Source organism: Rhinatrema bivittatum, chromosome 8 (assembly GCF_901001135.1).
Source record: "Rhinatrema bivittatum chromosome 8, aRhiBiv1.1, whole genome shotgun sequence".
In the NCBI taxonomy this organism is placed as follows: domain Eukaryota; kingdom Metazoa; phylum Chordata; class Amphibia; order Gymnophiona; family Rhinatrematidae; genus Rhinatrema; species Rhinatrema bivittatum.
The window spans coordinates 193,351,212-193,378,211 of record NC_042622.1 but is presented as its reverse complement, the minus strand read 5'-3'; the positions used below and the strand labels follow the sequence as shown (position 1 = coordinate 193,378,211).

The 27,000-nt window shown below is 47.0% G+C and overlaps 1 protein-coding gene across 2 annotated transcripts; it reads right to left on the bottom strand.

The window, feature by feature from the left end:
* Positions 1-76: 76 nt before the first annotated feature.
* SUMF2 (sulfatase modifying factor 2) lies at positions 77-25,816 on the bottom strand. Of its 2 annotated transcripts, none has more exons than XM_029612290.1 (9): positions 25,659-25,816; positions 19,367-19,523; positions 17,992-18,106; positions 17,513-17,557; positions 15,329-15,479; positions 14,048-14,103; positions 8,738-8,822; positions 3,463-3,628; positions 77-1,215 (listed from the first exon to the last, which is right to left on the bottom strand). In XM_029612290.1, exons 1-9 carry the CDS (start codon positions 25,717-25,719, stop codon positions 1,131-1,133), a joined length of 921 nt encoding a protein of 306 aa, XP_029468150.1. In that variant the 5' UTR covers positions 25,720-25,816; the 3' UTR covers positions 77-1,130. The 2 variants fall into 2 exon arrangements, with proteins under 2 accessions (XP_029468150.1, XP_029468151.1); XM_029612291.1 differs by lacking the exon at positions 25,659-25,816 and adding an exon at positions 20,362-20,614.
* Between the last annotated feature and the right edge of the window lie 1,184 nt (positions 25,817-27,000).

Sequence of the window (27,000 nt, the reverse complement as noted above, 5' to 3'; positions counted from 1 at the left end):
CATTGTACAGACCTACAAGAATCGCAGAACAAATACCTGGCCTGTACCATGATCAGATTTTGCAAGCAGTAAAACCTTTGACAGATAAATTAATGTGTTTTGTATACCTTTTTTTTTTTTTGCACTGATTTTCCAGCAACATTTCTATTCCTTAGGATGGCTCAGATAAAGTCCAGATATCACTGCCTCGTTTGGATTACGAAACAGCTGCAGCTCTGAAACTCGATTACCCCTGGTCACACAATAAACCAGTTTCTTTCTCATTAGCATCAGAATTTCAAGGTGGAAAATATAGTTTTATTACACTTTACTCACAAGCAGTTGAAAAGCGCTTTCAAATGTAGTTAAAAACTTGCATTTATAAATCACCCATCTGGTCAATGGCTCGGGTAAGTACAGAATGTGCTGTTTGGTCTCAGTATGGTGGCAGTTATTATAAAATGTAAGTCCCCCACTGATGTCTCTCTTTGTCCTGCTTTTTCTGTACGGTCAAGCTAACGCAGCTATCTGCTTGGATTTCTTTTATGGCAACACACGCACTGAAACTTGCAGTGAAAAGGTGGAGTGTGGGGGATATACATTTTAATAATTATCTACAGGACCCCCCTACCCAAAGCCTGTGCAGGGACCGCTGAAGGGCCTGAGGCTTTATTCTCAGGGTTACATTATTTTCTTAGAAGTACCAGCTTGCAGGAAGTGAGAGGGGGCAAAGATTGAGCGATGGCCAGGCTCCAGCTAGGTCCACCCCCTTGCAACCTGCTCCCAAAAGTGGTGACAATCCCACACCAGAGAAGCAATGAAGGGATCAGGCTGTTTTGTACGGACTTAAAAGCGGCACAGGCAGTTTTTCAGGTTAGGGCACTGCTGCAAATTTCTCCCTATACACCATGACCCTTGGAGCTTCTGTGTGGTGAGAGACGTTCCAGGCACCCAGGGAACAGTGGAAAAACAGGAAAACGGAATTAACAGATCTAAACACTGCTGTATTCTGTGATCATTGTTAAGAGCCTTACAAGTTGTGCCTTTTATTGCTCAGGGCTACAGTCTCAAACAGCTGAGAAAACACGGCAGTGCAAATATTACTTCTCATCTCCACAGGAGAAGGAGGATGTGGCCGGCAACTCTCTGCTTCATAGGTCCGTTCTGGGCTCCTGCCAGTGGCCAGCACAGCGGAAGCTCAAGTTATCCGACGCTGAATCTGGCGTGTTCCCCATCCTACACAAAAGGGTGCGGACAACAAAATATTCAGCATTAAGGGTAAGATAAATGTTTTCCAGTTTAGAGCTCCTGGGACTGACCAATATCATCTCTGCTTTTTGTGTGAGGTATGCAGGTCAGGGAAATCCAAAATACTTCTACAAAATTTTCCACAGTATCATTCATGTTAAAATTATCCCACCCTCAGCTATAGAAAGATCAAAGAAGATGAAAAGGATTGTAAACCAAATGACAAGTGCATTATTGTTGCTGGGATTAGACAGGGTGTGAGAGTGATTGAGCCACTTCCTGCAGGCTTGGAGACAAGGATGCCCTAAATCACCTCTGTACCCAAGTTGGCAGGTCAAGACCCGACGTGGCAAAATGGGGATGCTCCATCACATCACAGACCTGCGGACCACACAAACCCCTTTGGGCCTGCACATTGATGAAGGACAACCCCTACAAGAACATGCCCTACTGGGTCAGACCAAGGGTCCATCATCAAGCCCAGCATCCTGTTTCCAACAGAGGCCAAACCAGGCTACAAGTACCTGGCAATTACCCAAACACTAAGAAGATCCCATGCTACTGATGCAATTAATAGCAGTGGCTATTCCCTAAGTAAACTTGATTAATAGCAGTTAATGGACTTCTTCTCCAAGAACTTATCCAAACCTTTTTTGAATCCAGCTACACTAACCACATCCTCTGGCAACAAATTCCAGAGTTTAATTGTGCACTGAGTGAAAAAGAACATTCTCCGATTAGTTTTAAATGTGCCACATGCTAACTTCATGGAGTGCCCCCTAGTCCTTCTATTATCCAAAAGAGAAAATAACCGATTCACATTTACCCGTTCTAGACCTCTCGTGATTTTAAACACCTCTATCATATCCCCCCTCAGCAGTCTCTTCTCCAAGCTGAATAGTCCTAACCTCTTTAGTCTTTCTTCATAGGGCAGCTGTTCCATTCCCCTTATCATTTTGGTTGCCCTTCTCTGTACCTTCTCCATCGCAACTATATCTTTTTTGAGGTGCGGCGACCAAAATTGTACACAGTATTCAAGGTGTGGTCTCACCATGGAGCGATACAGAGGCATTATGACATTTCCAGTTTTATTCACCATTCCCTTCCTAATAATTCCTAACATTCTGTTTGCATCTGCCATTTGGATGCCCAATTTTCCAGTCTCAGAAGGTCTTCCTGCAATTTATCACAATCTGCTTGTGATTTAACTACTCTGAACAATTTTGTGTCATCTGCAAATTTGATTATCTCAATCGTCGTATTTCTTTCCAGATCATTTGTAAATATATTGAAAAGTAAGGGTCCCAAAACAGATCCCTGAGGCACTCCACTGTTTACCCTTTTCCACTGAGAAAATTGCCCATTTAATCCTACTCTCTGTTTCCTGTCTTTTAGCCAGTTTGTAATCCATGAAAGGACATCGCCACCTAGCCCATGACTTTTTACTTTTCCTAGAAGCCTCTCATGAGGGACTTTATCAAAGGCCTTCTGAAAATCCAAATATACTACATTTACTGGTTCACCTTTATCCACATGTTTATTAACCCCTTCAAAAAAGTGAAGCAGATTTGTGAGGCAAGACTTGCCCTGGGTAAAGCCATGCTGACTTTGTTCCATTAAACCATGTCTTTCTATATGTTCTGTGATTTTGATGTCTAGAACACTTTCCACTATTTTTCCTGGCACTGAAGTCAGGTCCCGGATTTTGCCGAGGCTAACTCTCGGGCATTGAGATATGCACGTCGGCAGACTGTGGTGGATGCACACAAAGGGAGAGCGAGAGAAGCTGCCACATATTCTTCCAGAAAGTAGGGTGCAGACCAGACTCCCCAAACATCTTAACCTTGGGCCTGGGCTGCAGGCTTCAGGCCATCTGACTGGCTGCAGGACCCTTTATTAAATGTGCTTCTCCCCTCCCCCCCCCCCAACTATATTCCCTGGAAAACAAGGATTGATGGGAATCCTTGGCCTTTTCAAAGGTAAGAACAAAAGCTACCATTATTTATATTCAAACTATGACAGCCCTTTAAGTATATCACAACGGGGGAGGGGGAAGGGAAGGTCATTATGGGCTTTATGAGGAAAAATAGGCACATCCCTGCTGCCCATAAAACACAGACTGAATTAAAGTGGAACGGGTATGTAACATCCATTAAGGGGCCACTGTTGCATGGGGGTGGCTGGCACCCGAACCCTTCTTCCGAGTAACAACTTGAAAGGGATTCCTTTACTCACCTAGTAGTGACTCGAGCTTTATGATTTGCAGATCCATCCACTGTGTCAATCCAAGACGCTCCCCGCAGCACGTACATCTTCTGGGCGCCCTGCCTCTGTACACGCCCCGGAGTGATGTATTCCGACGACGTCCACTCCCAGGCGTTGCCCAGCATGTCGTAGAGGCCTGCGAAACACGGCCAAAATTATTATTATTACAGCACGGGATCCGTTCCTCCGCAAAAGAACGGCCAAGAGCCCTGCTCCACTGCCAGACTCCGGCAGTCCTCCCCCCCCCTCCCCCCCCCCTGTACGTGGTAAGGAGGTCATCGGCCCGGGGAAAGTTGGTCTTTGGGCAGCCAACGAAAGAGCAGCTTTTGTCTGTGGCGGGTCAAAAAAGTTAACATTTCAGTCCTGCTTCCGTTCAGCAGGAAAAGAGCCCAAATGACTGAAAATGACAAAACTAACGGTGGCTGCACTGCTGTATCCCCCCCCCCCACCCCCACCTCCCCAAAAAGGACATTCTTCTCCCCTCTGGCCCACCTTCCAGCATTAGTCACTGTAAGAATGACCTTTTGGGGTGAGGGTTAGTCGCGCCTCCTACAGGAGCGAAGCCGTAGCAATACAGTCACCATTAGTTTGTCATTTTCTGGATTGTGTGATTGCTTTCTACATGAGGTTTTCATTTCGTGAGGATGGGGGATGGCTTGGACTGAAATGGAAAATTGGTTCTTACCTGCTAATTTTCGTTCCTGTAGTACCACGGATCAGTCCAGACTCCTGGGTTTTGCCTCCCTTCCAGCAGATGGAGACAGAGAAAGTTTCACAGGCACAACGCTTGAAGTTCAGACACTCGCCTGGCTGAACAAATCGCCACCAAAAAATCCACCTTTAAGGTTAGCTCCTTCATAGTGGCCTTCTTAAGTGGCTCAAACGGCGCTTCGCACAAGCCCTTGAGAAGCAAATTTAGGCTCCAGGAAGGGCACAACTGATATTCCAGGGGTCGCAAATGTTTCACTCCTCGGAGAAAATGCACCACATCCAGATGAGCAGCCAGAGCAGAACCATGGATCTTGCCCCTCAAACATCCTAGGGCCGAGACCTGGGCCCTTAGGGAATTAAAGGATAAATCCTTCTTGAGGCCATTTTGCAAGAAAGACAAAATCATGGCAACCGAAGCTCAGCGAGGATCAGATCCTTGTGCCTTACACCAAGACTCAAAGACCCTCCAAACCCTCACATACGCCAAGGAAGTAGAGGCCTTACGAGCTTGCAGCAGAGTAGAAATATCCTCCAGATAGCCTTTCTTCAACTGCCTCCTTTCAAAAGCCAAGCTGCTAGACAAAAGCGATCCGCTTGATCAAAAAATATAGGGCTCTGCTGCAGAAGATTTGGTAGATGACCCAATCTCAGGGGCCCGTCCCTTGCTAATTCCTCATGCTGGAATAAACGAAACCACCTTGGGATCCCCCAAGGTGGGTTCGTTTATTCCCCTCCACAGAAGAAAGTTGGCCAGCCTCATCCTCTTGATGCAGACTATCTGAGGGAGGGGAAACATCACAAGGACCATCTCCAAGGTCAGACGCCTCCGAGGAAACATCCTGCACAACCCCCTGTACCACAGGGGCTTGCACCTTACGAATCCTCAGAGCCACCAGCGCATCCGCCCCCCCCTGGGCACTTTCTTAGGTGGTCCTCCAGACACACTGCGCCTGGGAGCCCCCCCTCCTATTAGCCCTACTAGCCAAAAAGCCTGGTGCATCAAGAGCATGAAGTCTGGGGAAAAACCGGAAGGACCCCCCAAAATCCCTTTACTGGAAATCAGAATCCTCTCCAGACTGGTCCCCAAAGGCCCCCCCCCCTTCCCCAGGTTTAAATTGGCAGGCGGGAGATCCCCGTCCCCAGCTGCCCTTTCCTCTGCTGCTTGAAACGAGCTCAAAATGGCCACCGTTCCCACGCTGAGAGGGAATGGGTCGGCCTGATGCTCTGAAGCAGCTGGCAACCGTCCAGGGCTGCACTGCCTCACTGCTGCTGCCACGGCGTCCCCTAAAGATCCGTCCGCCCCTGGGGAGGCAGTGGACACACCAGCTGGCCTACGCGAGGCTCGAGAGACGCCCACCACAACATGAACAATGGCTTGCACGAGGCATGGCATGGCAGATGCGGGCCGAGTGGCAGGAGCCGGTAACCGCGGGGAAGGAGGGAAGAGCGCAGAGAGGGTAAAAACAGGAGGGAAAAGATTTAACTTGCAGCCTTCCGCCGAATCCCTCATCCGGGCAGGCAGCCTGCTAAGCGGCCCCCTCCTCCTTTTTTTTTTCTTAAACTTTATTAAAACAAAGGCACAAGAGAGGGAAGAAAACCAAACCAGAAAATAAAGGATACTTCCCTGAAGAAATGAGAGGCTGCTCAAAACCCTCGCTGAAGGGGAGTGAGCTGGACTACCCGCTGTCACCCCCGGTGCCTCAAGGAGCAAAACTGGGGTTCCCAACCCCTGCTCGTCCTTTAACCTACAACCAGGGGGGTTGGTCCCCTCCTCGTCCCTTTAACCTACAACCAGGGGGGTTGGTTCAGAACCGCAGTTTTTGCCTCACCTCCATCTGCTGGAGACAGAGAAATACTGAGGAGCTGCAGGTGGCACACCGGGTTATGAGGTGGTGCCTGTGAAACTTTCTGACTCCATCTGCTGGGAGGCAGGCAAACCCAGGAGTCTGGACTGATCCGGGTATGGACAGGGAACGTCCTTGTTAACTTTTTGAGCTGCCACAGACAAACGTGGGTCTCTAAATGGCTGCCCAAAGACCAAGCTCCCTGCTTTTGGAGTGATGTCTATACTCAAACAGGCCGATCCAATGCAGTGCGCCCAGCGTCTGGACGCATGCCCACAACTCCTTATTCTATCAGGGGATTAGCGTGTCCAAAACGCACGTCCGATCCCCCCACAAAACTAATAGCACTCATCACATACAAATGCATATTGATGAGGCTATTGGCTATTCTCCCTCGATCCAAAAAAAATGTGTGCCCGGCCTGCACATTTTTACTCTCAGAAATTAACGCCTGCCCAGAGCAGGTGTTAATTTCTGAGCAGCCCAAAAGTGTACAGAAAAGCAGAAAACACTGCTTTTCTGACCTTCCTCCGATTTAATATCATGGCGAGATTAAGTCAGAAGAACAAAAAGGACAGAAAGCAAAAAAATGAAAAGTGTCCCGGCAGCCAGGTTAGGAAAAGGGACGCTCGTAAAATTGAGCGTCCATTGTCCTAACCTGCTGACAGCCACCTCTCCTGGGCGCCCGCTGCCGAGGAGATGCTAGGGGCGCACCCTTGTCTCTAGTGCCTCCTTGGCAGTGTGACCCCTCATTTAAGTATTTGATCACGTGCCCAGGAGAGGTGTCTGGGCAGCAACAGGAAAGTGGGCGCTCAACACTGTCCCGCGCTGCTTTATTAGATCGGCCCGAATGTGTACATGCATGAGCGTAAGGTGCATGTCTGAAGGACTGAGCTTGGCCAATACCATTACAGTCCAAGACTGTGCTTTGAAGGAGCGAGCACCACGAAAAGACAGAGCGACGGGGCCAGACAGGATGCATGAGAGAGTATTGGGGGACCTTAGGGAAGTTCTTGCATTTTTTGCTAATCTTTCCAGTGACCTTTTAGAGTCAGCAGTGGTTCCAGAGGACTGGAGACAGGGCCAGGTGGTTCCTCTTTGTAACAGTGGAAGTAAGGAGGCGGCTGGGAACTACAGGTCGGTTAAATCTGACCTCTGTGATGAGTAAATGAATGGAGTTCCTGCTAAAAACAGAGGATAATGCCGTTTCTGGAATCCAAAGGGTTACAAGAGCCAAGGCAGCATGACTTTACTAGAGAGAGATCTCGTCAGACAAATCTTATCAGTTTCTTTGACTCAGTGACAGAGTTGGCTCGCGGAGAGCACTAGATGTAGTGTATTTGGGTTGCAGTGAGGCCACAAGTTTGCATTGGCAACTTATAAACAAACCAAGCACCCTCGGTATGGGCCCCGAAGTGATTGATAAGGTTAGAAACTCGTTGAGTGGGAGGTTACAAAGGGTAGTGGGAAATGGAGTTCACACCGAGGAAAGGAGATGGGGAGGATTACCAGTGATGTGCTGCAGTGCTCACTCCTTGGTCCGGTTCTGTTCAATATTTTCATAAGCGATATCGGGAAAGGGGTATCAAGAAGGTTTGCATTTTTGTGGACAATACCAAAATCTGCCACCCTGGAAAGTGAGGAAAACATGAAGGGGGATCTATTGCCACTTGAGAAATGGTGGTCTGACAGCTAAAGATTTAATACTAGAAAATGCAGGGTCAAGCATTTGGGTTACAAAACCCCAAGGGAGCAGAACAGCTGTTTCCGAAATTTCTCCTAGAGGCACACCTATCTAGTTGGGTTTTCAGGATCGCCACAATGAATATGCATGAGATCCAGTGTATGGAAATCCCTCATGCATGTTCATTATGGATATCCTGAAAACCTAACTGGTTACGTGATTGCAGTACAGTATAGGGGAGGTGAAGCTCCTCGGTGCATAAAACAAGAGCAGGATCTGGGGATGATCTTATCTAATGATTTTAAGGTGGAATAAGGCAATGGCAAAAGTCAGGAGGACACTTAGGATGGAAATGGAGAGGAATAGCCAACAGGGAAAAAAAAAAAAAAAGAGATGCTACTGCTCCTGTATAAGCATCTGGTGAGACCTCATCTGGAATACTGTGTACACTTCTACAGATTGCACCCTCAAACCAGTATAAACCAGAGAGAGTCGGACCAGAGGGCAGCTACTGAAAGGGTCAGCCGCCTTCATCATAAAGAACTAGACATGTATAACCCTGGCGCTGGGGTTCTCAGTTCAGCCTCTCAGGACACACCTGGCCACTCAGGTTTTCAGGAGATCCACAATGAATATGCCCGAGATAACAACCGAAATGCACGTAAATCTCTCTCCTGCCTATTCACTCTGGACATCCTGAAAACCCGAGTGGCTAGGTGAGAGACTAGGTTGAGAGACTGCCTTGGAGGAAATATGATGAGACATTTAAATACCTCCAGGTAATAAATGCACAGGAGGCAGGTCTTGTTCAATGGAAAGGAAACCTTGAAAAAGCAGAACAGCAAAACAAGTTCAACAAGCCCTGAGTAGGTGATCAGCCCTACACAACAGTACACGATTTTTCCTCTCAAATTCTTTAAAAAAAAACAAAAAACTGATAGGTCCACATATCTTCAGCTCCTGCCTAAAGTCTGCAATTGTTGTGGCAAGGGCAGGAAATCTTTACCGTAGTTATTCTGCGGGGAGTAAGCCGTCACGGGAGATATTCCGTGGTATCCGTCGTCTGCAGTGTCCTGTTCCGGGAAGGTCCCCTGGGATGTGACAGGCACAAGTGTTACTGTATGGAACAACAGGACAGACACAAAGACCTATCCCAACAGGACACAACATGCAACCGCCAAATCCTTTACAGCAGCGGTTCTCAACCGGTGTGTCGCCACACTTCCCGGTCCCCTGCTGGCCCAGCTGCTCCCCCTGCCCCAGCGAAATAAGAGCTCATCCTCCACCCGGGCTTAAAATGATGATAGCCAGGGCGGAACGTGGCAGGAGAGCTGCAGTCAGCGGCACCAGCATGGTCTCTTCTTCCTGCCCCGTGCGGCGGCCCAGAAGGGAAGTGGTATGCAGCAGCTGCGAGCATGGGAAGAAGAGACCATGCTAGTGCGGGCATCGGCCCCTAGAAGAGAGGCGTGGCCTGAAGAATGAGCAGTGCAAGGCAGAGCAAAAGAAGAGCAACATCAGCCCCTGTGGCCGCTAGGACTCCTTTCTCGAGACCATGAGGGCTGGAAGTGGAGGAAGTGGCTGCTGCTGCTAGTTCAGTAGAGGGAGAGAGAGTGAGTGAGCAAGCATATGTGTTTTAGATTGTGTGTGTGTTTGTGTGAGAGAGACAGCGTGTATGTAAGTGAGTGATTTGAGAGCCTGTATGTGTGTGACTGAAAACCTGTTTGTGTGAAAGTGTGTGTTTGTGTGACTGAGATCCTTTGTGTGTGAGATCATGTGTATGTATGATCAAGAACATGTGTGTATAAGAGAGAACGAGCCTGTGTGCGAGAAAAAGAGCATGTATGTGAATGAGTTTGTTTGAGACAGCATGTGTGTGTGAAATGACAGACATGTGTGTAAATGTGTAATTAAGAGCCTATATAAGTGAGAAAGAGCATGTGTATGTGTGTGTGATTGAGAGCCAGTGTGAAAGAGAGAGGAGAAAGTTGCAAGCAAACCATCCCTACCCTCCTGCTTCCGCCAAATATCCTCACTTCATCAGGCGAGCCCTTTCAAGGGACAGATCGTAAGACAGAATAGAGTGGGATCCTTGTGAAGGTCCGGTCCCTGCTGTAGCAAGTCCCTGTGTGGTGGGAGGCATGGGGGGGGGGGGGGGGTCTCCACCTGGAGTCTCCGCATGTCTGCACACTATGGATGCCTGGGCCAAACTGGAGCTATTAGTACGACTAATCCCCTGTGGTGCTTGATTCTGCGAATGAACCTGCCCAGCAGGGGCCAGAGAGGAAAGATGTACAGCAAATCCTCTTCCGGCCAGGTCTGAATGAGACCATCGATCCCCAGGGACCACTGATCTCTGCTGCTACTGATGAACCGGAGAACCTTCGCGTTGTGAGGTGCAGCCAGCAAGTCGATGGACAGGAGACCCCAGAGATCTACTACCAGCTGAAAGGTTTTGGCCAACAACACCCACTCTCCTGGATCCAGACTCTCCCTGCTTAGAAAGTCTACTCTGACGTTGTCTTTTCCTGCGATGTGGGAGGCTGAGATCATCTGGAAATGTATTTCCGCCCATTCCATAAGAAGGTCTATCTCCTGTGACACTTGCTGGCTTTTGGTTCCACCCTGGTGATTAATGTATTTTATTTTTATCTATTTATTTATTTGCTTTTATATACCTAAGTTTAGCTAGATGCCTTCACTCCGGTTTACAGGTAAAACAACATATTACAATTAAGGAAGCAACTGCTATCCATAGTAAATTACAAGGTTAAGGAAAAAATAAGATATGGATCAACTTATATAACTTTTATCAACTTATATAACATCGTGAGACAAGTTATGGCACATATTCCGATTTAAGTAATATCTGGAATAAAACAGTGTAACGGGGAAGGTAAAAGCTATAGTTGGATTATGACACCGGTACCGAGTTGTTTATAGCCAACTTCAAATATCGACGCCAATTAAGCCTGCGATTAAATATTGAATATCACCATTATAAATAATAATAGAGAGTTAAACGTTCTCTGTAATGGACTTGTCAGCGTAATTGTTTAACAGACAGCGTAATTATTTAATTATTTAATGTAGGCTACTGTTTTTGCGTTGTCCGACCTTGGAGTATGAGACTGAATTGTAGACACGCCAATCTGACTGCCTGGGCTTCCAGGCGGGTTATGTTCCAGAGGGCTTCCTCCTTGGTCTAACATCCCTGGGCTATCAGTTCCTGACAGTGAACTCCCCAGCCCCAGAGGCTCATGGCTATCATGAGGACCTGCCAGTTCGAAGAGGACAGGACACCCCTGTCCAGATGAGCATCCTGCAGCCACCACTGAAGCCGAGAGCATATTTCCATTGGTAAGTAGAAACCTGAGACTGCGGGTTCCAGCATGACAGCAGGGAGTGAAGTGGTCGCTTGTGTGCCCTCGCCCTCAGCACTACTTCCAGGGTTGCTGCTATTAAACCGAGAACGTGAAGGTAGGTCTACACCATCGGTCGTATCGTGCTCCTCAATCAACTCACTTGGGACATCAATTTCCTTATCCCTGAAGTGGGAAGGAAGACCTTGCCCTGCTTGGTGTCGAATTGGACTCCCAGATGTTCCAAGGACTGGGAGGGTTAGAGGCTGTTTTTGTCCAGGTTTACGACCCAACCAAGTTCCTGAAGCAAGGAGGTCACCCGAGACTCTTCCATGGACTTTACTCGGATCAACCAGTACGGGTGCACCAGGATTCCCTCTTTTCTCAATGCTGCTGCTACAACTACCATAATCTTGGAAAATGTTCTGGGGGCAGTGGCCAGGCCAAAGGGCAGTGCCCGAAACTGATAATGGTGATCTAGTACTGCAAAGCATAGGAAACGTTGATGTTCTTGAAGAACTGGAATATGTAAGGTAGGCCTCGGATAGGTCCAGGGAAGTTAAGAACTCACCCTATTGTGCAGCCATTATCACAGAGCATAGGGTTTCCATGCGGAAATGAATCACTTGTAGATGTCTGTTGATGCTCTTGAAGTCCAGGATAGGATGAAAGGAACCTGTCTTCTTGGGTACAATGAAATAGATGGAATAACATCCCATATTTTCCTGGGGGACAGGTACTGGGATTATAGCCCTTATACTGAGGGGCCTTAATAAGGCAATCTCCATTGCCTGTTTCTTGAGCTGGGAGTGGCATGGAGATATAATGAATTTGTCCCAAGGAATGCTGTGAAATTCCAGCGCATATCCTTCTCATATGACCTCCAGTAGCCATTTGTCCAAAGTGATCTCGACTCACCATTGGTAGAAGAGGGACAGTTGACCCCCTAACTCCTTGTTCTGAGGGTCAGTCAAAATTTCTTTTGGCGGGGGGGGGGGGGGGGGGGTCAGGGTGAACTTGAACCCGTGCCTGCCCCGATCTTGGGATGTCGGCTCCAAAAGGACTGAGACCTATGAAATGTCTAGTTTCTGTAGGGGTGAAAGCGCTGGAAGCCCTTGGATCAGCCCCTCATAGGTGAGGGGCACTGTAACTGCTTTCTCTTATCTTCTGGTAGCTGGGAAATTGGAGATTCACTCCATTTACTGGCCAGCTTTTCCAATTTGTTTCCGAAGAGCAGCAATTCGTAAAAGGGCATCTTTGTGAGATTTGCCTTGGAGGTTGCGTCTGCTGACCAATTCTGCAGCCATAGCTGTCTTCTGGCTGCCACCACTGAGGCCACTCCTCTGGCCAATGTACAGAATAGGTCCTAACCTGTATCAGCTAAGACGGCGGGTTCCATAACTGCTCTCGAATTCACCCCCAAGAGAGAGGAGCAGGCACAAATGAGTTACAAGAGCACAACAAGAAGCAATCTGTAAGGTCATTGCTATTGCACCAAAGGCCTGTTTAAGGGCGAGTCCATCCATCTATCGTGCGCATCCTTTAAGGCCGCTCCTCCCTCCACTGGGATAGTTCGCTTAGAGATGGCACAGACCAGTGCATCCACTCTAGGGAAACGCAAGTGTTTTCTCGCTGCCGGGTCCAGTGGGTATAGAGCTTCTAATGCTAGTCCACCTTTAAAACTTGCTTCTGGGGCATCCCATTCCAGATCAATCAACTCCTGGATGGCTTCCAGTACTGGAAAGAAGCAAGAGACTTTCCATAGGGAAATCAGAATGGGGTTCTTCTTTGGTTCCGACACAGAGTCTGCCCCAGGAACTCCCAGCATCTTTAGGGTCTGGGAAACCAGGACAGGCAATTCGTCTCTATGGAAAAAATGTAAGATGGTCTGATATGGTTCTAAACCGGGAGGCCACTCAACCCACTCGGAAGCTCACTTCCCCTTACTCCAATGGGATCAGGAACAACATTGGTATGGCATGCCGAGCAAGGAGGCTGGAGGAAGTCTTACCAAAACCCCTCCAAACGTCTCTGAATCGGGAGGTAAATCCATCTTTTTTTTTTTTATGTATCTGGGCTCAGTGCTTACCAGCTGAGTACAGGAGTCTGTCTCCAGCTGCAGGGGGAGAGGGCTTTAGCCATCACCAATCCGCTTGGCTTCCTGTACCTTCTGCCTTTCAGCTGCTTAAGCAGCAAAGTCCACACAGGGAACTGGCGCAACTCTTGAGGGATCTTGGAAATTAGCTCAGGAATTCTCAACTGGGGGGGGGACGGGACCTTTAGGTATCACCGCAGGAGTGTGGGGCTCAATTTTCTCTTCAATTTAAAAGTCGAATTTCTTCTTCCAAAAGGTACAGCGATCCCCAAAGAGAAAGTACGTCCACATTTGTTGGAGACGGAGAAATACTGAGGGGCTGAGGTCACTGCAGAGATGTATATAGGGTGACATTAGCTTTTAAACCTGACTCAGTCTCCATCTGCTGGCAGGGAAGCATAACCTATTGGTCCTGAGTCCATCTAGCTACACGCTAGGAAACTCAGATTCTTTTCTGCCAAGTCATCTACCATAACACACACAGACACTCTACAACTTGTATTAACTATGGGACTCAACTACAGGGACCATCAGAGGATCTGAAGCTTTACTCACAGGTCAGCACGAAAGCCTGCTTCAATAGCTTCTACTTACAAATGGCAACTGGAGATCAGTACTTTCAGCCCCTGTCCCTGGAAAGGCTACTCAAAAGCCTTACCACTTAAGATCAGCTGAGAGCTCTCTCCCTTAAAGCCCCAGTGAAGGAAAATAAAATAAAACATGAAGGATATGATGTTTACACTGAAGCTTGGAATCAGCCAATCAGATCTGATTTCGGATCAGTATGTGCACAAAACACACTTGTGCTGAAAGTCGGTCTGTGCTGGATGGGAACAGCCGCCTGCATTGTGAAGAATGTTACCTGCCACAGGTTTGTGCGATTCAGCTGATACTTGCTTCCCCAGGGATATATCCTATCTGTAAAGAAAGAAAGAAAAAAAAAAAAAAAAAGAGAGGAATGTCAGAAAAAGTTACATTTCTAGGTGTTAATCTCTTCCAGTTTTTGCATCCTTCTCCCTGAACTGACCTAGAAGATCAGCCGAAGATCTAAATGCTGATCACAGAAGGGCCTGGCTCAGAGACCAGAGGGTGCCAGTGCACGAGTAATCAAAGCCTTTCAGTATTTTTAGTTTACGATCAATTAGAAATCACATACAATTTAGTTTATTAACTTGAATGATTGCCTTTCTAAGTAAAGAAAAGCAAATTCAATGTACAAGTAAATCAAATATAAAAATACAAACATAAAATCATGGAAATGGATCATCAAGTAACAGAACCTCAGATGATAAAAAAAAAAAAAAAAAAAAATCCATATAGCTTTGCCTCACTTACACAATGTAACACTAGACACTTACATTATAAATAAATACATCTAGTAGGTTATTATCTCCAAAGATACTTTTTTGCTAATTTTGTAACATAAAAATCCCATTTTGAAGCTGTTTTTGACTGGTTATGGCTGTGCATAGCCCCTACGGCCATCAGCCTGAGGCTTCATGTTAGGTTGGACGTTGACATCAGAGCTCCGAGCAGTGCTTGAATACATTTCTACACACACAATGTTTCTGTTCTCGCTGACACAAATTGGGGGGGGGGGGGGGGGGGGGGGGTGGAGGGTTGTTAAATTAAAGCAAATCTGAATCCAGCCACATCAGTCTACAAATGAAAGCATCAGGTCACAAGTTCATGAATCAAATTTGGATTACAGTTTACCATTGAACCTGGCCATAGAAGTCTGAGGCCTCTGCCTGTACAAGAGCTTCCCCGCCAAGGTGCTGGTTTCATAAGTGACCTCACTTGACTTGTGATTTTTGTACAATTTACGTCTTCCCTCCATACACCCTAACACCTAGGACAGACAGGACACTGTGATATCTTTTACTGAACCAAGCAAGAAAAATCAAAGCTCGCCCCGTCTGCTCTCGTGCAGGTGCTTCTGGAATCTCAGAGGGCCCTTCTCCAGTCGTCAGAGGCACCCGAACACCTGAAACAGGCCTAGAAAACTTCATGAAGAAAAAAAAAAAAGTTGGAAAGACTGCGTTTAAATATTTATTTTGAAAACCTGCGCTAAACTGACATTAACAGGTTTTGTTTCCGGATTAGGTAAAAGCAAATGCAAGACATATATTTTCTTTCGTACTCTGGAGCCCGCCTCTGGCCGCATACTCCCACTCCTCCTCGCTTGGCAATCTCCGACCCCGCCAGCGGCAGAAGGCCTGCGCGTCGTTCCAGCTGACCTGCAGCGCGGGATACTCCAGCCGGTCCTTTATACCGGATCCAGGGCCTGTGGGCTAAGGACGCAGTGCCAATTACAGATTATCAGCCAATGTTTCTACAGTTACTAATTAGAGCTGTTAAAAACGCCTTCTAATCATATTTGCTTTCCCCGTTTTTTAAAATTTCAGCGGGCTCTGGTCTGTGGTAGAAAGCTCTGCACTTGTAGCAACCGCACGAGGCGAAGAAACTCCCCGTGCTATAATGCCACGGAGGAAGACACGTGGCTATGAATGTAAAAACAGTGGCTCCTTAAAAATGACAATTTTTAAAGTAATTTTCTGAGAAACGCTGCAGAATAAGGATTGATCTGGACCATGCAGCCTGCAGCCAGAGACATAGAGAATTACTTCAGGCCTGCATAGCATATTAAGAGAAGCTGAAATTGAGCTTGTGCAGACGGTGTGGTTACAATTTACAGGCAACCAACATAAAAACTGATTCAAAACAGCAAAGCATGGTTTATTCAAAGATCCACTCACCGGATCCCCAGGCCCTGGTCTGTTATTTGGGAAAAAAAAACCTCATTATCTGAAATTCTCTTACCAGAATTTTCAGAGGGGTAGTAAAAATGACAGAGCAGGTGGCACCTTATAAACAGGCCGATACAGTAAAGTTCACAGGAGAGCGGGCGAGTGCCCGCTCTCCTGTGCGCGCGATTCAATAAAACAAATTATTCAAATTAGGGCCCGCGGTAAAAAGAGGTGCTAGGGACACTAGCGCGTCCCTAGCGCCTCTTTTTTGACAGGAGCAGCGGCTGTCGGTGAGTTTGACAGCCAATGCTCAATTTTGCCGGTGTCGGTTCTCAGACCCGCTGACAGCCACGGGTTTGGAAACCGGACGCCGGCAAAATTGAGCATCCGGTTTTCAACCCGTGAGCCACTTTTAAATTTATTTTTTTTTATTTTTAATTAATTTTTAACTTTTGAAACTTCTGACTTAATAATCGCCATGATATTAAGTCGGAGGGTGTACAGAAAAGCAGTTTTTACATCTTTTCTGTGCACTTTCCCAGTGCCGGCAGAAATTAACGCCTACCTTTGGGTAGGCGCTAATTTCTGAAAGTAAAATGTGTGGCTTGGCTGCACATTTTACTTACTGAATTGCATGGGAATAACTAATAGGGCCATCAACATGCATTTGCATGTTGCGGGTGCTATTAGTTTTGGGGGGGGTTGGGCGCGCGTTTTCGACGCACTATTAAGCTAGCATGTCGAAAACGCGGGTCCAAACGCGGGTTAACAGTGCGCTCCACCGGAGCGCACTGTACTGTATTGGCCTGAAAGTGGTCAATGTACTGAGGCCTGAGCTTTCAAGGGCACAGTCCACTCTGTCAGATGCATGACAGTACAGGGGCTGGGGAGGGGCAAGGATACAGAACAGAGAGAAGACACCGAAGAAGACAGGGCGTGGAAAGGTTGTGTTAACCAGATTATAGTTCAGCCTACTGACAACTGGGGTAAATGAGAACACATCAACCTTCCCAGGGCATTCTCTTTCTGAATTTTAAGGTTGCAGTGCTCCTTCAAAGGAATTTAAAAAAGGGACACTCCAGCCAGAACTGCAGAATTGGAATTCATCCAATAAAACTTAACACCATCACCCTAGGTCTGGCTCACTACAACTACCTATGAAATTAACAGTTCTCAGATCATTCTGTCTTTTCACATTTAGCTCAGTTATCATTAGGCTGGACTATCCACATTCCCTGTTCACATCCTGCCCTGCCTTATTCAGTGCGCCCTCTCTCTGTTCTGTATCCCACTCTCCCACCCATTGCCATATAAATTCACCTATCTCCTGCACTGCACTTTATGCATCTGACAACGTGGACTGTGGTCCTCGAAGCTCGGGCCTTGATAAATTGGACACTCTTAGGTTCCACCCCATCTCTGTCATTTTTCTCTCTTACCAGAAAACTCCCATTATCTGGGAAAAATCCATTACCGGAATACCCCCGTCTGGACAGACGGCGCCGAATTGTAATTTAGTTTCCAATTCTTTTATTATTTTGCAATTATGATAAGATCACAATCTCCACTCCACTCACCTGACGCCAAAAAGCTCTCTCGACAGCCAGCCACCATGGAGCGGACTAAAAATCAACCCCCATGCCCCCAAAAAAAGAGAATTATTACCTCATTAAAAACAAAACACTTTGTACTTTTTTTTTTTTTTAAGAGATTTGAGTTGCAGGATTAAATAATCAACACCCTTGGTAAACAAGGAGAAGCTAAGGCCAGACTGGAAGGCGGTTTTTTTTTTGCAGAGTCAGACAGCACGGCCGCCGCTCGACCAGGTTCTGCCACCGAACACATCCCACCTCGCACACAGACCTGTCAAATCCCCGGTGGGAACCTGGGATAATTTAACAGAATCCCTTGCACATCGCTTCGATTCTTTCCAACTTGTACTTTCAAAGCTAGAGCCAACGCCGGTCAGAGGTGGCTAATTGGTTTGGAAAAAGATTTCATCATATCCCTGCCACATTACCTCTAGGGTTAGTTGGAAACTGAAGACCACCCTTACCTCAAGTTTTCGGGAGACTTTTTTTTTCAGCTCCTCTGACACAAAGTCCTGGAAGACGAAACTCCACCCGAACGCCTCGGCTTCCGTTTTGTATTTCGTCGCCCTCACAAACTCCCTAAGGTGGGGGAGGGGGGGGGGGGCGCAAATATATGAAGTTGAGCTCTCCAGATTACAAGGACACCCGTGTTTTACCTGTGCCGGGATCCAAGGGTTGTAACAAAATGTTTCTTTCATAACCAACAGGGCGGTCACATGACAGCATCCAACACAGGCACAGCCGTGCTGTTATTAGAGAACAATACCTACAGGTAAGCGATTTCTCCTGCTCTTTATTTTTGGCTCTCCCCAGTAGTATCTCAGCTGGGATCCCAATTTAATCTCTTTCTCCAATGACATACATGAAGATAAAATTCCATGTATTTCTTCCAAGAACCAGTCTTGCTTTCAACACTGGTCTTCAAAATTAATAATGAATGTTGTTAACAATTAAAGCTAATGTCAGACAGCTGTAGGTGCCCGGTTTTTCATGACTTTGTATTGTCATGGGACCCATTTTCGGACTGTGTACTTCTCTCAAATGTTTGGATGCCCAAACCAAACCTCTACTACTCTAGCAAGGAAATAAACGGTAGCCTTTGCAAAAACATTGGGGAGCCCCTGCTTGCTGCTATCATTCACCAAGTGTGCAAAAAAAAAAAAACCAAAGAAAAAAATAATCACACATGGGACTAAACTCTACAGGATGCAGTTAAGACGTTCAGATCAGTTGGGGGGATATTTATTTCTCCTGCAGAAATAGTGCCACAGGTTAAGCAAGGGTGCCTGGAAAGGGAGGGGGGCGTGGCCAGCGCGAGCACCCCAGGCTCCATGCTCAAAGCAGCTCTCTGCTTGCCTCACTGAATGAAAAATGAAAGGTGGGGCCGGTGCATGGGGAGGCCCCACATGACAACCTCCTTAGGGCAGCAGCTTGCCTTCTGCCGCTGGCCTCCTTCCCCCAGAAGCGCCACACTGACCACTTGCCCCTAGCCCCGCACATCCCGAACCTTCCTATCTACAGATATTCTGCCAGTTAAGCGGCTCAGTAATATTCCAGACCCCCGGACTGTGGTCTCACAGTGAACCATTAGCTTTTGACCACCCAGCTGCCAGCCACAAGGTATCAGGGGCAGGGCCTGGTTTTACACCATGGATCTGTGGCCTTGTGTTTCTCAGAGAGTCCAAAGTCGTCTAGAAATCCAAGGGGGGTAGGGGGGAAATAGGGGGTGGCTCAGCTTGTCCCCGGTGACCTGCTAATCCTCCGTTTACGTGTGCTGAAACAGCCCTGAGGTTTGTACCGGTTGCTGAAAGCCAAACGGGCTGGAGGCATGGTCCTCACCTGAAATCCTTGTTGGTGACGGGAAACTTGTCGATAGAAAAATCCTTCACCGTCACCCTCCTGACGGGCCCTTCTCTGTCCTTTGCATCAGGAGAATCGGTCCCCATCTGGAAAGTGCCGCCAGGCAGCCGCACCGTGTTCTCATCCTGCTCGAGAGCTGCAGGACGCGGCACATGCAGACAACAAAGCAGAGGCCTGAGAATTAAAATACACGGGCCAACGGGGAGAGAACTTCACAGCAGGCACTCGTGCAAAACTCGCCGGCAGGTTCAGAACTGCAAGCGGTTTGGGGAGGGAGAGAAGGGATGTGTTAAAGGGAAACCAGGCGCCTCCGAGATACCCCTGAACGGCACCAGGTCCCTGTCAGAATTCCAGAGCCTAGGGGTCCTGATAGATTAAAAAACTGAGTGGCTTAACTTGAGGATGGGGGTTGATAGACTTATCAGGTTTTGCTGCTCCAGTGTAAGCTTGGTCTGTGGAATAGGGCAAGTTAGGAAGGAGGCAGCTCCCCCACCTGCAGCAAGATCTGAACAAGTCATCGGCGAGGCCTGGCCTGGAACGGGAGCATCCAGTTCAGGAGTCCATGTCCTCGGGTGGCTGAGCACAAGCAGACCGGAGAGGATCACCAGAACTGTGCAAAGTCCCTGAGAGGCCCTGCAAGGTGTATGTGGGGAGGGACATTAAAGGCATTTCAAACACCTCAAGGACATAAATAAAGCACAAGGGGCAAGAATCTGGGGGTAGAAAGAGGTTCTAGAACAAGAGGGAGTCATGCTAGGAGGCTCGAGGGGTGGGGGGGGGGGGGGGGGAGACTGGGGAGTACCATACAATGTAAATCTTCACACATGGCACAGGGCCCTGAGTGGAAGTGATGGGGGTCAAAAAGCACATCCAAATTTGAAAAAGGAGGCAGGCACAGAGACATGAACAGCAGAGATGATCTGCGATCAAGGTTGACCCTTTTTTTGGGGGAGGGGGGCAAGCGGGGCAATTACCCAGGGTGCCCTTGGTGAAGCTGAGCGATCACTGAGGCAGGGCTTCAGGGTGCCTGGCACTGGCGGGGCACATTCCTTAGTTTCTGCCTTGGGCCCCCGTCTTCAACATCTGCCTTTTTCTATGGATCTCTGCTTCATTTCTGTGGTGGTGGTGTTTATTTTAAAATGTTTTACTGTAAGCAAGAATAATACATCCAACACCGGTGCACTTGTGACTCTGACGTGCACCAGAACTGTGCGAGCTAACAGTGACTTGCTTCGTTTTCATCACCCCCCACCCCCACCTTTGCATATCCCATCTCCCACAAACCCCCTTACCCCTCAAGGGAAAAAAAATGTACAGCAAGGAGTATCTAAAAATTACACAATATTAATAATGGTTTCTTCTCTGAGCAAACATTCTGCAACATAGTAAATCAAGGATAGTTAAGCACCATACTTCTAGCCACGTGAGGAAGCAATTGTACATATTTGTTCCCGATCAATATGAATTGTTTCTTATTTTTAAAAGATCTCACACTATGTCTGCTTCACTTTTTGTACTTGGCATTCACAGACCTGGCCTTCCATTATATCGCTATAGCTCTAACATTTTTTTTTTAATTGTTGTGCTATGATGCAAGAAAATATATTTAGATTAAAAGATATAGAAAGTACAGCCTCTATGCATCGATGCTTCTGGCTGACACAATAATATGCACAGCCGTATTTGTTCATCACAACAGCAGTACCAGGACTTTTTCTAAAAGTCCAACCCCTAGCTTCATCAAAATGCAGTAATATCGCAGGCCTAACACCCACGATAAGGAAAAGGGGAGTGTTTAGGGTAATTTTTAGAATTACTGTGCCATACAGTAACATAGTGCTTCACATAGGTAGTATCACATGGTGCAGTAAATGTTTTGCACCCCACCATACTTCCTATTTCACATCTCACGATAAGAGAGAGAGACTATCTATAAGGCCCTCGTAGTAGCCAAGTATTTAGATCTCTACAGAAGGGGGCAGCTAATAGCTCAAGGTAAGGTGTTAGTGGTGGTTTAGGAGCCAGTTTTTCATGAACAGCGCAGTACACCTCAGTGAAGATTTGACGTTTATTTGGAGTGAGAAAAGTCTCACAAAGATGAAGTTTTGTATTATGCTTTCTTGCCCTAACTTGATGGTACCCTGTTAAGAGTCCATGAAGCGAGAGAACATAGTAGAAATCTCACCAACACCTCACCTTCAGCTATTAATTGCCCCTCCTATAGGCATATAAATAATTGCATTCTGTGACGACCTTCCCAAAGGTGCGTGCGCGCGCTCGCTCGCTCTCTACTCCTTCTCGCCTCTCAAATCTAGAAAAGGCCGGAATGCAATTAAAAAAAATTGAACATGAATTGCATTATGGTCATGTCGGGCACATTGTCGGGCACATGTCGGGCACCTTCAGGTCATTGACAGGATTGACCACACCTCATCAGCCTACAACTCTATACTACAGGAAAACTTGTTCTTCAGAAGATCTTGGCAAATCCCTGATCAGAAATCTCCCAAACTTGGATCTTTCAAATCCCAATTCAGCTATCACCTCATGGCAAAACATCACTGAAATGATAGCTAACGAACTATGCCCAATGTCAAAAAAATTATAAACCCCTCCCATAAAAATAAGCAACCGTGGTTCTCTAATGAACTCCGCACTCAGAAGCAAAATCTAAGACGGAAAGAAAAAGAATGGAGGAAGAACTCTAATCCCCTCACTCTTTCCATATACAAAACTACTCTCCACCAGTACAGATCAGCAATACTTCGAACAAAAAGAGATTTCTATGCTCACCGCATCCACGATATGCTGTATGATGCGAGGGCCCTCTTCTCCTATGTTTCGGAACTGACCAAAACAGCTCTTCCTAACATCCCTGACGATACAGCTCAATCAAAGGCCAATGACCTGGCCTTATTCTTTCAAAATAAAATCACCAATACCCTGGCCAGATTACCTGTCAACACAAATCCTACTCTTCCGGACACAGTTCTCCTACCAAACTCAGACATAAGATTGGATTCCTTTGATTCAACCCACACCTTAGAGGTAGAATCGCTGATAAAAAGAATGAAACCTTCGACCCACCCACTGGACCAAATACCCTCCAAGTTACTGATCCTCATCCCAGAATACATATCCAAATATCTAGCTGATATCATCAATTGTTCCCTTACACAAGGAACATTCCCGGACGCACTCAAATTGGCCACGCTCAAACCCATACTCAAAAAATCCAACCTGGACCCGGAAGACCTCAACAATTACCGTCCCATATCAAATCTCCCATTTGTATCTAAGATCATGGAGAAAATTGTAAATAAGCAACTTTCAAATTACCTAGAAGACCACAATATACTTCACACGTCACAATATGGTTTCCGAAAAGAACACAATACGGAAACCCTCCTCACCTCCCTCCTGGATCAACTATATATTGGTTTTGATAAAGGACAGTCATTTCTCTTAGCCCTCCTCGACATCTCTGCGGCTTTTGATACGGTAAATCACAACATCCTCCTAAACCGACTCTCAGACATAGGAATTACAGGCTCAGCCCTCAGATGGTTCGAATCTTTCCTCAGTAATAGAGGCTATAAGGTAAAAATTAAAAACATGGAATCACCTCATACTAATGCTCCTTTTGGCGTCCCCCAGGGCTCCTCCCTATCACCCACCCTGTTTAATATCTACATTCTCCCCCTCTGCCACCTACTTTCAAACCTCAAACTCAAATTTTATATTTACGCAGATGACCTTCAAATTTTAATCCCTATATCCAAATCATTGGACTCAACACTCAAGTTATGGAACGCTCATCTACAAACTATAAACCACTACTTATCCAGCCTCAACCTTGTGCTCAACACTTCTAAAACCGAACTCTTACTAATTACTCCAGAAGGTAGTCCCATACTTCTCCAATCACAAAATATTCCACATATATCACACGCCAGAGATCTTGGAGTCTTAATCGACAGTCACCTTAACCTAAAGCATTTTATAAAACACACTACTAAGGAGTGCTTTTACAAGTTACAAGTACTCAAAAAACTCAAACCGCTCCTATTCCACTACGATTTCAGATCCGTCCTCCAAGCCATTCTGTTCTCTAAGATCGACTATTGCAACTCCATCCTGCATGGTCTTCCAGCCTCTACCATTAAACCGCTCCAGCTGCTACAAAATGCAGCGGCAAGGATTTTGACAAATACCAATCGGAGAGAGCATATTTCTCCTATTCTAAAAGATCTCCACTGGCTCCCAGTAAACTTCCGGATCCTCCATAAATCTCTCACAATCATTCATAAAAATATCCACCATCAAACCCCGCTTGATCTGTCTCATCCTCTCAGACTGCACTTGACAGCCAGGCCTTTAAGGGATGCTTACAAGGGATCTTTACACGTTCCTACAATCAAATTAGTGCACCACGCAAACATCAGAGACCGGTCTTTTTCTACCGCAGGCCCTTCCATGTGGAACGCCATGCCTCCGGACCTCAGACTGGAGACTTGTCTAACAACTTTTAAAAAGAAACTAAAGACATGGCTGTTCAGCCAAGCCTTCCCCACCACAAACTCCATTGCCTGATCTAGAATTGTTCACCACACATCTCTGTAAACAAAACTTTTCCAAATTTTTCATGCCTAATATCCATTAAAGAGAGGTTGGCTCCTAGCCCCCTCCACTGTATATAGTATTTATTCTATTTTATTACACTTTATATATTTATTGCTCCGTTCACCCCTTCTTTATTTTCCTACTCCAAGTTAAGGCTTCCTTGTTATAATGTAACTGTATGCTCTGTATCTCTTGTTGATTGGTTAATTGTATATTCTACTTAGTTCATTGTAAACCGAATTGATTTGATTTGTATCAAGAAATTCGGTATATAAAAGCCTTAATAAATAAATAAAATAAATTGCACAACTTAACACCAGGAAAAAAAGGTGTGGTTATATATGGCATTAAAACCATGCAATAGCATGCGTTATGCTATCGCACAGTGCGATATTGCCCCTCATTTTCATAAATCCCAACCAAACTCTTCCCTAATCCCACCCCTTCCCAAAATTTGCATTCACACACGGGCCGATACAGTACAGTGGAGCGCACTGTTACCCTGCTTTTCGACACACGTTTTCGACGTGCTAGCTCTACCCTTTATTCAGTAAGGGGTAATAGCACGTCGAAAACGCGCATCCAACCCCCTCAAAATTAATAGTGCCCGCAACATGCAAATGCATGTTGATGGCCCTATTAGTTATTCCCGCGTGATACAGAAAGTAAAATGTGCAGCCAAGCCGCACATTTTACTTTCAGAAATTAGCGCCTACCCAAAGGTAGGTGTTAATTTCTGCCAGCGCCGGGGAAGTGTACAGAAAAGCAGTTGTGCACCCTCTGACTTAATATCATGGCAATATTAAGTCGGAGGTCCTAAAAGTTTAAAATAATTTTAAAAAATTTTGCCGGGGTCCAGTTTCCGAACCGGTGGCTATCAGCGGGTTTGAGAACCGACACCGGCAAAATTGAGCATCAGCTGTCAAACTCGCTGACAGCCGCTGCTTCCGTCAAAAAAGAGGCGCTAGGGACGCACTAGTGTCCCTAGCGCCTCTTTTTACCGCGGGCCCTAATTTGTACAGGCCACCCTCCTGAATCGCGCGCCCAGGAGAGTGGCCTGTGCGCATGCCGAGGCAGCGGGCGTTCGCCAGTGTGCTAATGCTATTATCGCATGCGATATGGCGTTAACCCATGTGTTAAGCAGTTATCCCCATAACCAATTTGGAGGAACTACAAGTGAACTAAGCAAGATAAATCGGGGAGCTTGTGCAGAAAAACAAGAGTGCCAGCATTTTACACTAATCTTCTAAGTCCCAATCCTGCTTCTCTTTTTCTCCGACCATTTTACAGATGTTGAAACCGTCGGAGCGATTTCACTAATTCTCAGGTCGGAGTCACAGCCCTGGAGAGTAATAACAGAGCCGATCCGGGGGCTCCCTGGATACTGGGGTAGGGCGCAGATGCTTCACAAAATCCAAGATCAGGTCTCCGCTCCCTCGGGGGAGGGGAAGGTCGGGGTCGGGACAGATCGGAAGGGAACTTTTCAGCTTTAGCCTCGCCGGCTCTGGGTTACGGTTCTGCCAAACACCCTGTATCCCTGCGGAGGAGCCATCCTGGGCTGGACCGGGCCGTTTCGAAAAGTGGGGGAGGAAAGCCGAGGATGATTCTGGTAGGAATCGGGAGAGAGAGGCGATCGCCCGGCACTGACCTCGCTGAGCCGGAGCCGAGGGCACAGACCAGCAGAGGACGAGCAGTAGCCCAGCCAGCATGGTCACCTCCAACCACAAAGGAGGAGGACATCCGGAACTAAAAGCACCAATCCGCCCTACAGCTTCCGCCTTCCCAACTTCGGCAGCGCCGGGGAAACCCGGCCTTAAAAATAGGCTCCACCTCCGGGGCAGGGGCGTGTGTGGAGGACGCAGGTTTAGTGCGTTCTTCCATATGACTTCGGGTTTTGGCGCACGTGCGCTAAGCCCAAATTCCGGCAACTGCTGTGAAATAGCGCACACTTTCTCCGTATATTAATGAATATGTTAATAAGGTTTAGCAGACTTTAGCATATGTAAGAAAAACCCAAAAGGCTATGCACGACATAAGTACTGGTTGTAAGGTGGATTTTAACGCGCGTTTACTCCGGGGTAGGAGATGGCGTTAACTTTAACGCAGATGTTTTACTTCAGGGGCTGGAAGGTGAAGTTAATCGCACATTCCACCAAGTTGTGCCTAGTGTGCGTGAGTCAGAACTGCTGCTGTGACCACTCTGCTGGATCTTCTGCTTTTCGGGCGATTCAGTAAAATGTGTGGGAGAAGTCGGCACTCTGAGGCGAGTGCCCGCTTTCCCAACGTGCACCCAGGCCACTTTGGCCAATCAGCCCCTGGGTGTTGGCTTTTGAACCCGCTGACAGCCACCGGTTCAAGTGAGTGTCTGTTTTCCAACCCGTAGGCCGTGGGCAGATTTGCCTCCGACTTAATATTGCTATGATATTAAGTCGGAAGGTGTACAGAAAAGCAGTTTTTTCTGCTTTTCTGTACACTTTCCTGGTGCTGGCCGAAATTAACGCCTGCCTTTGGGCGTTAATTTCGTTAATTTTCGTTAAGTAACGCCTGCCTTGTTAATTTTGTTAATTTTCGTTAATTAACGCCTGCCTTTGGGCAGGCGTTAATTTCTGAGAGTAAAATGTGCGGCTTGGCTACACATTTTACTTTCTGTATGCATGGGACTTACTAATAGGCTCATTGAGGCCGCTATTAGTTTTGGGGTGGTTGGACGCGCCTTGCGCTATTACCCCTTACTGTATAAGGGGTAAAGCTAGCGCATTGAAAACACCTGTCCAAATGGGGCTAATGGTGCGCTCAGCCTGAGCGCACTGTACAGAATCGGCCTGTTTGTGGGGGAACATGAACTATTTTTCCATCTTTGTACTTCTGATGTGCCTGAAATTGGAGGCCAGGAAGTGAGAAGAGGCGCAAAGGGGGTACATGGAAGAGGCTCGGGCTGCAAGCGAGAGAGAAGCCAATGAGGAAGCTGGAAGGGACTCGGATCTGGGCTG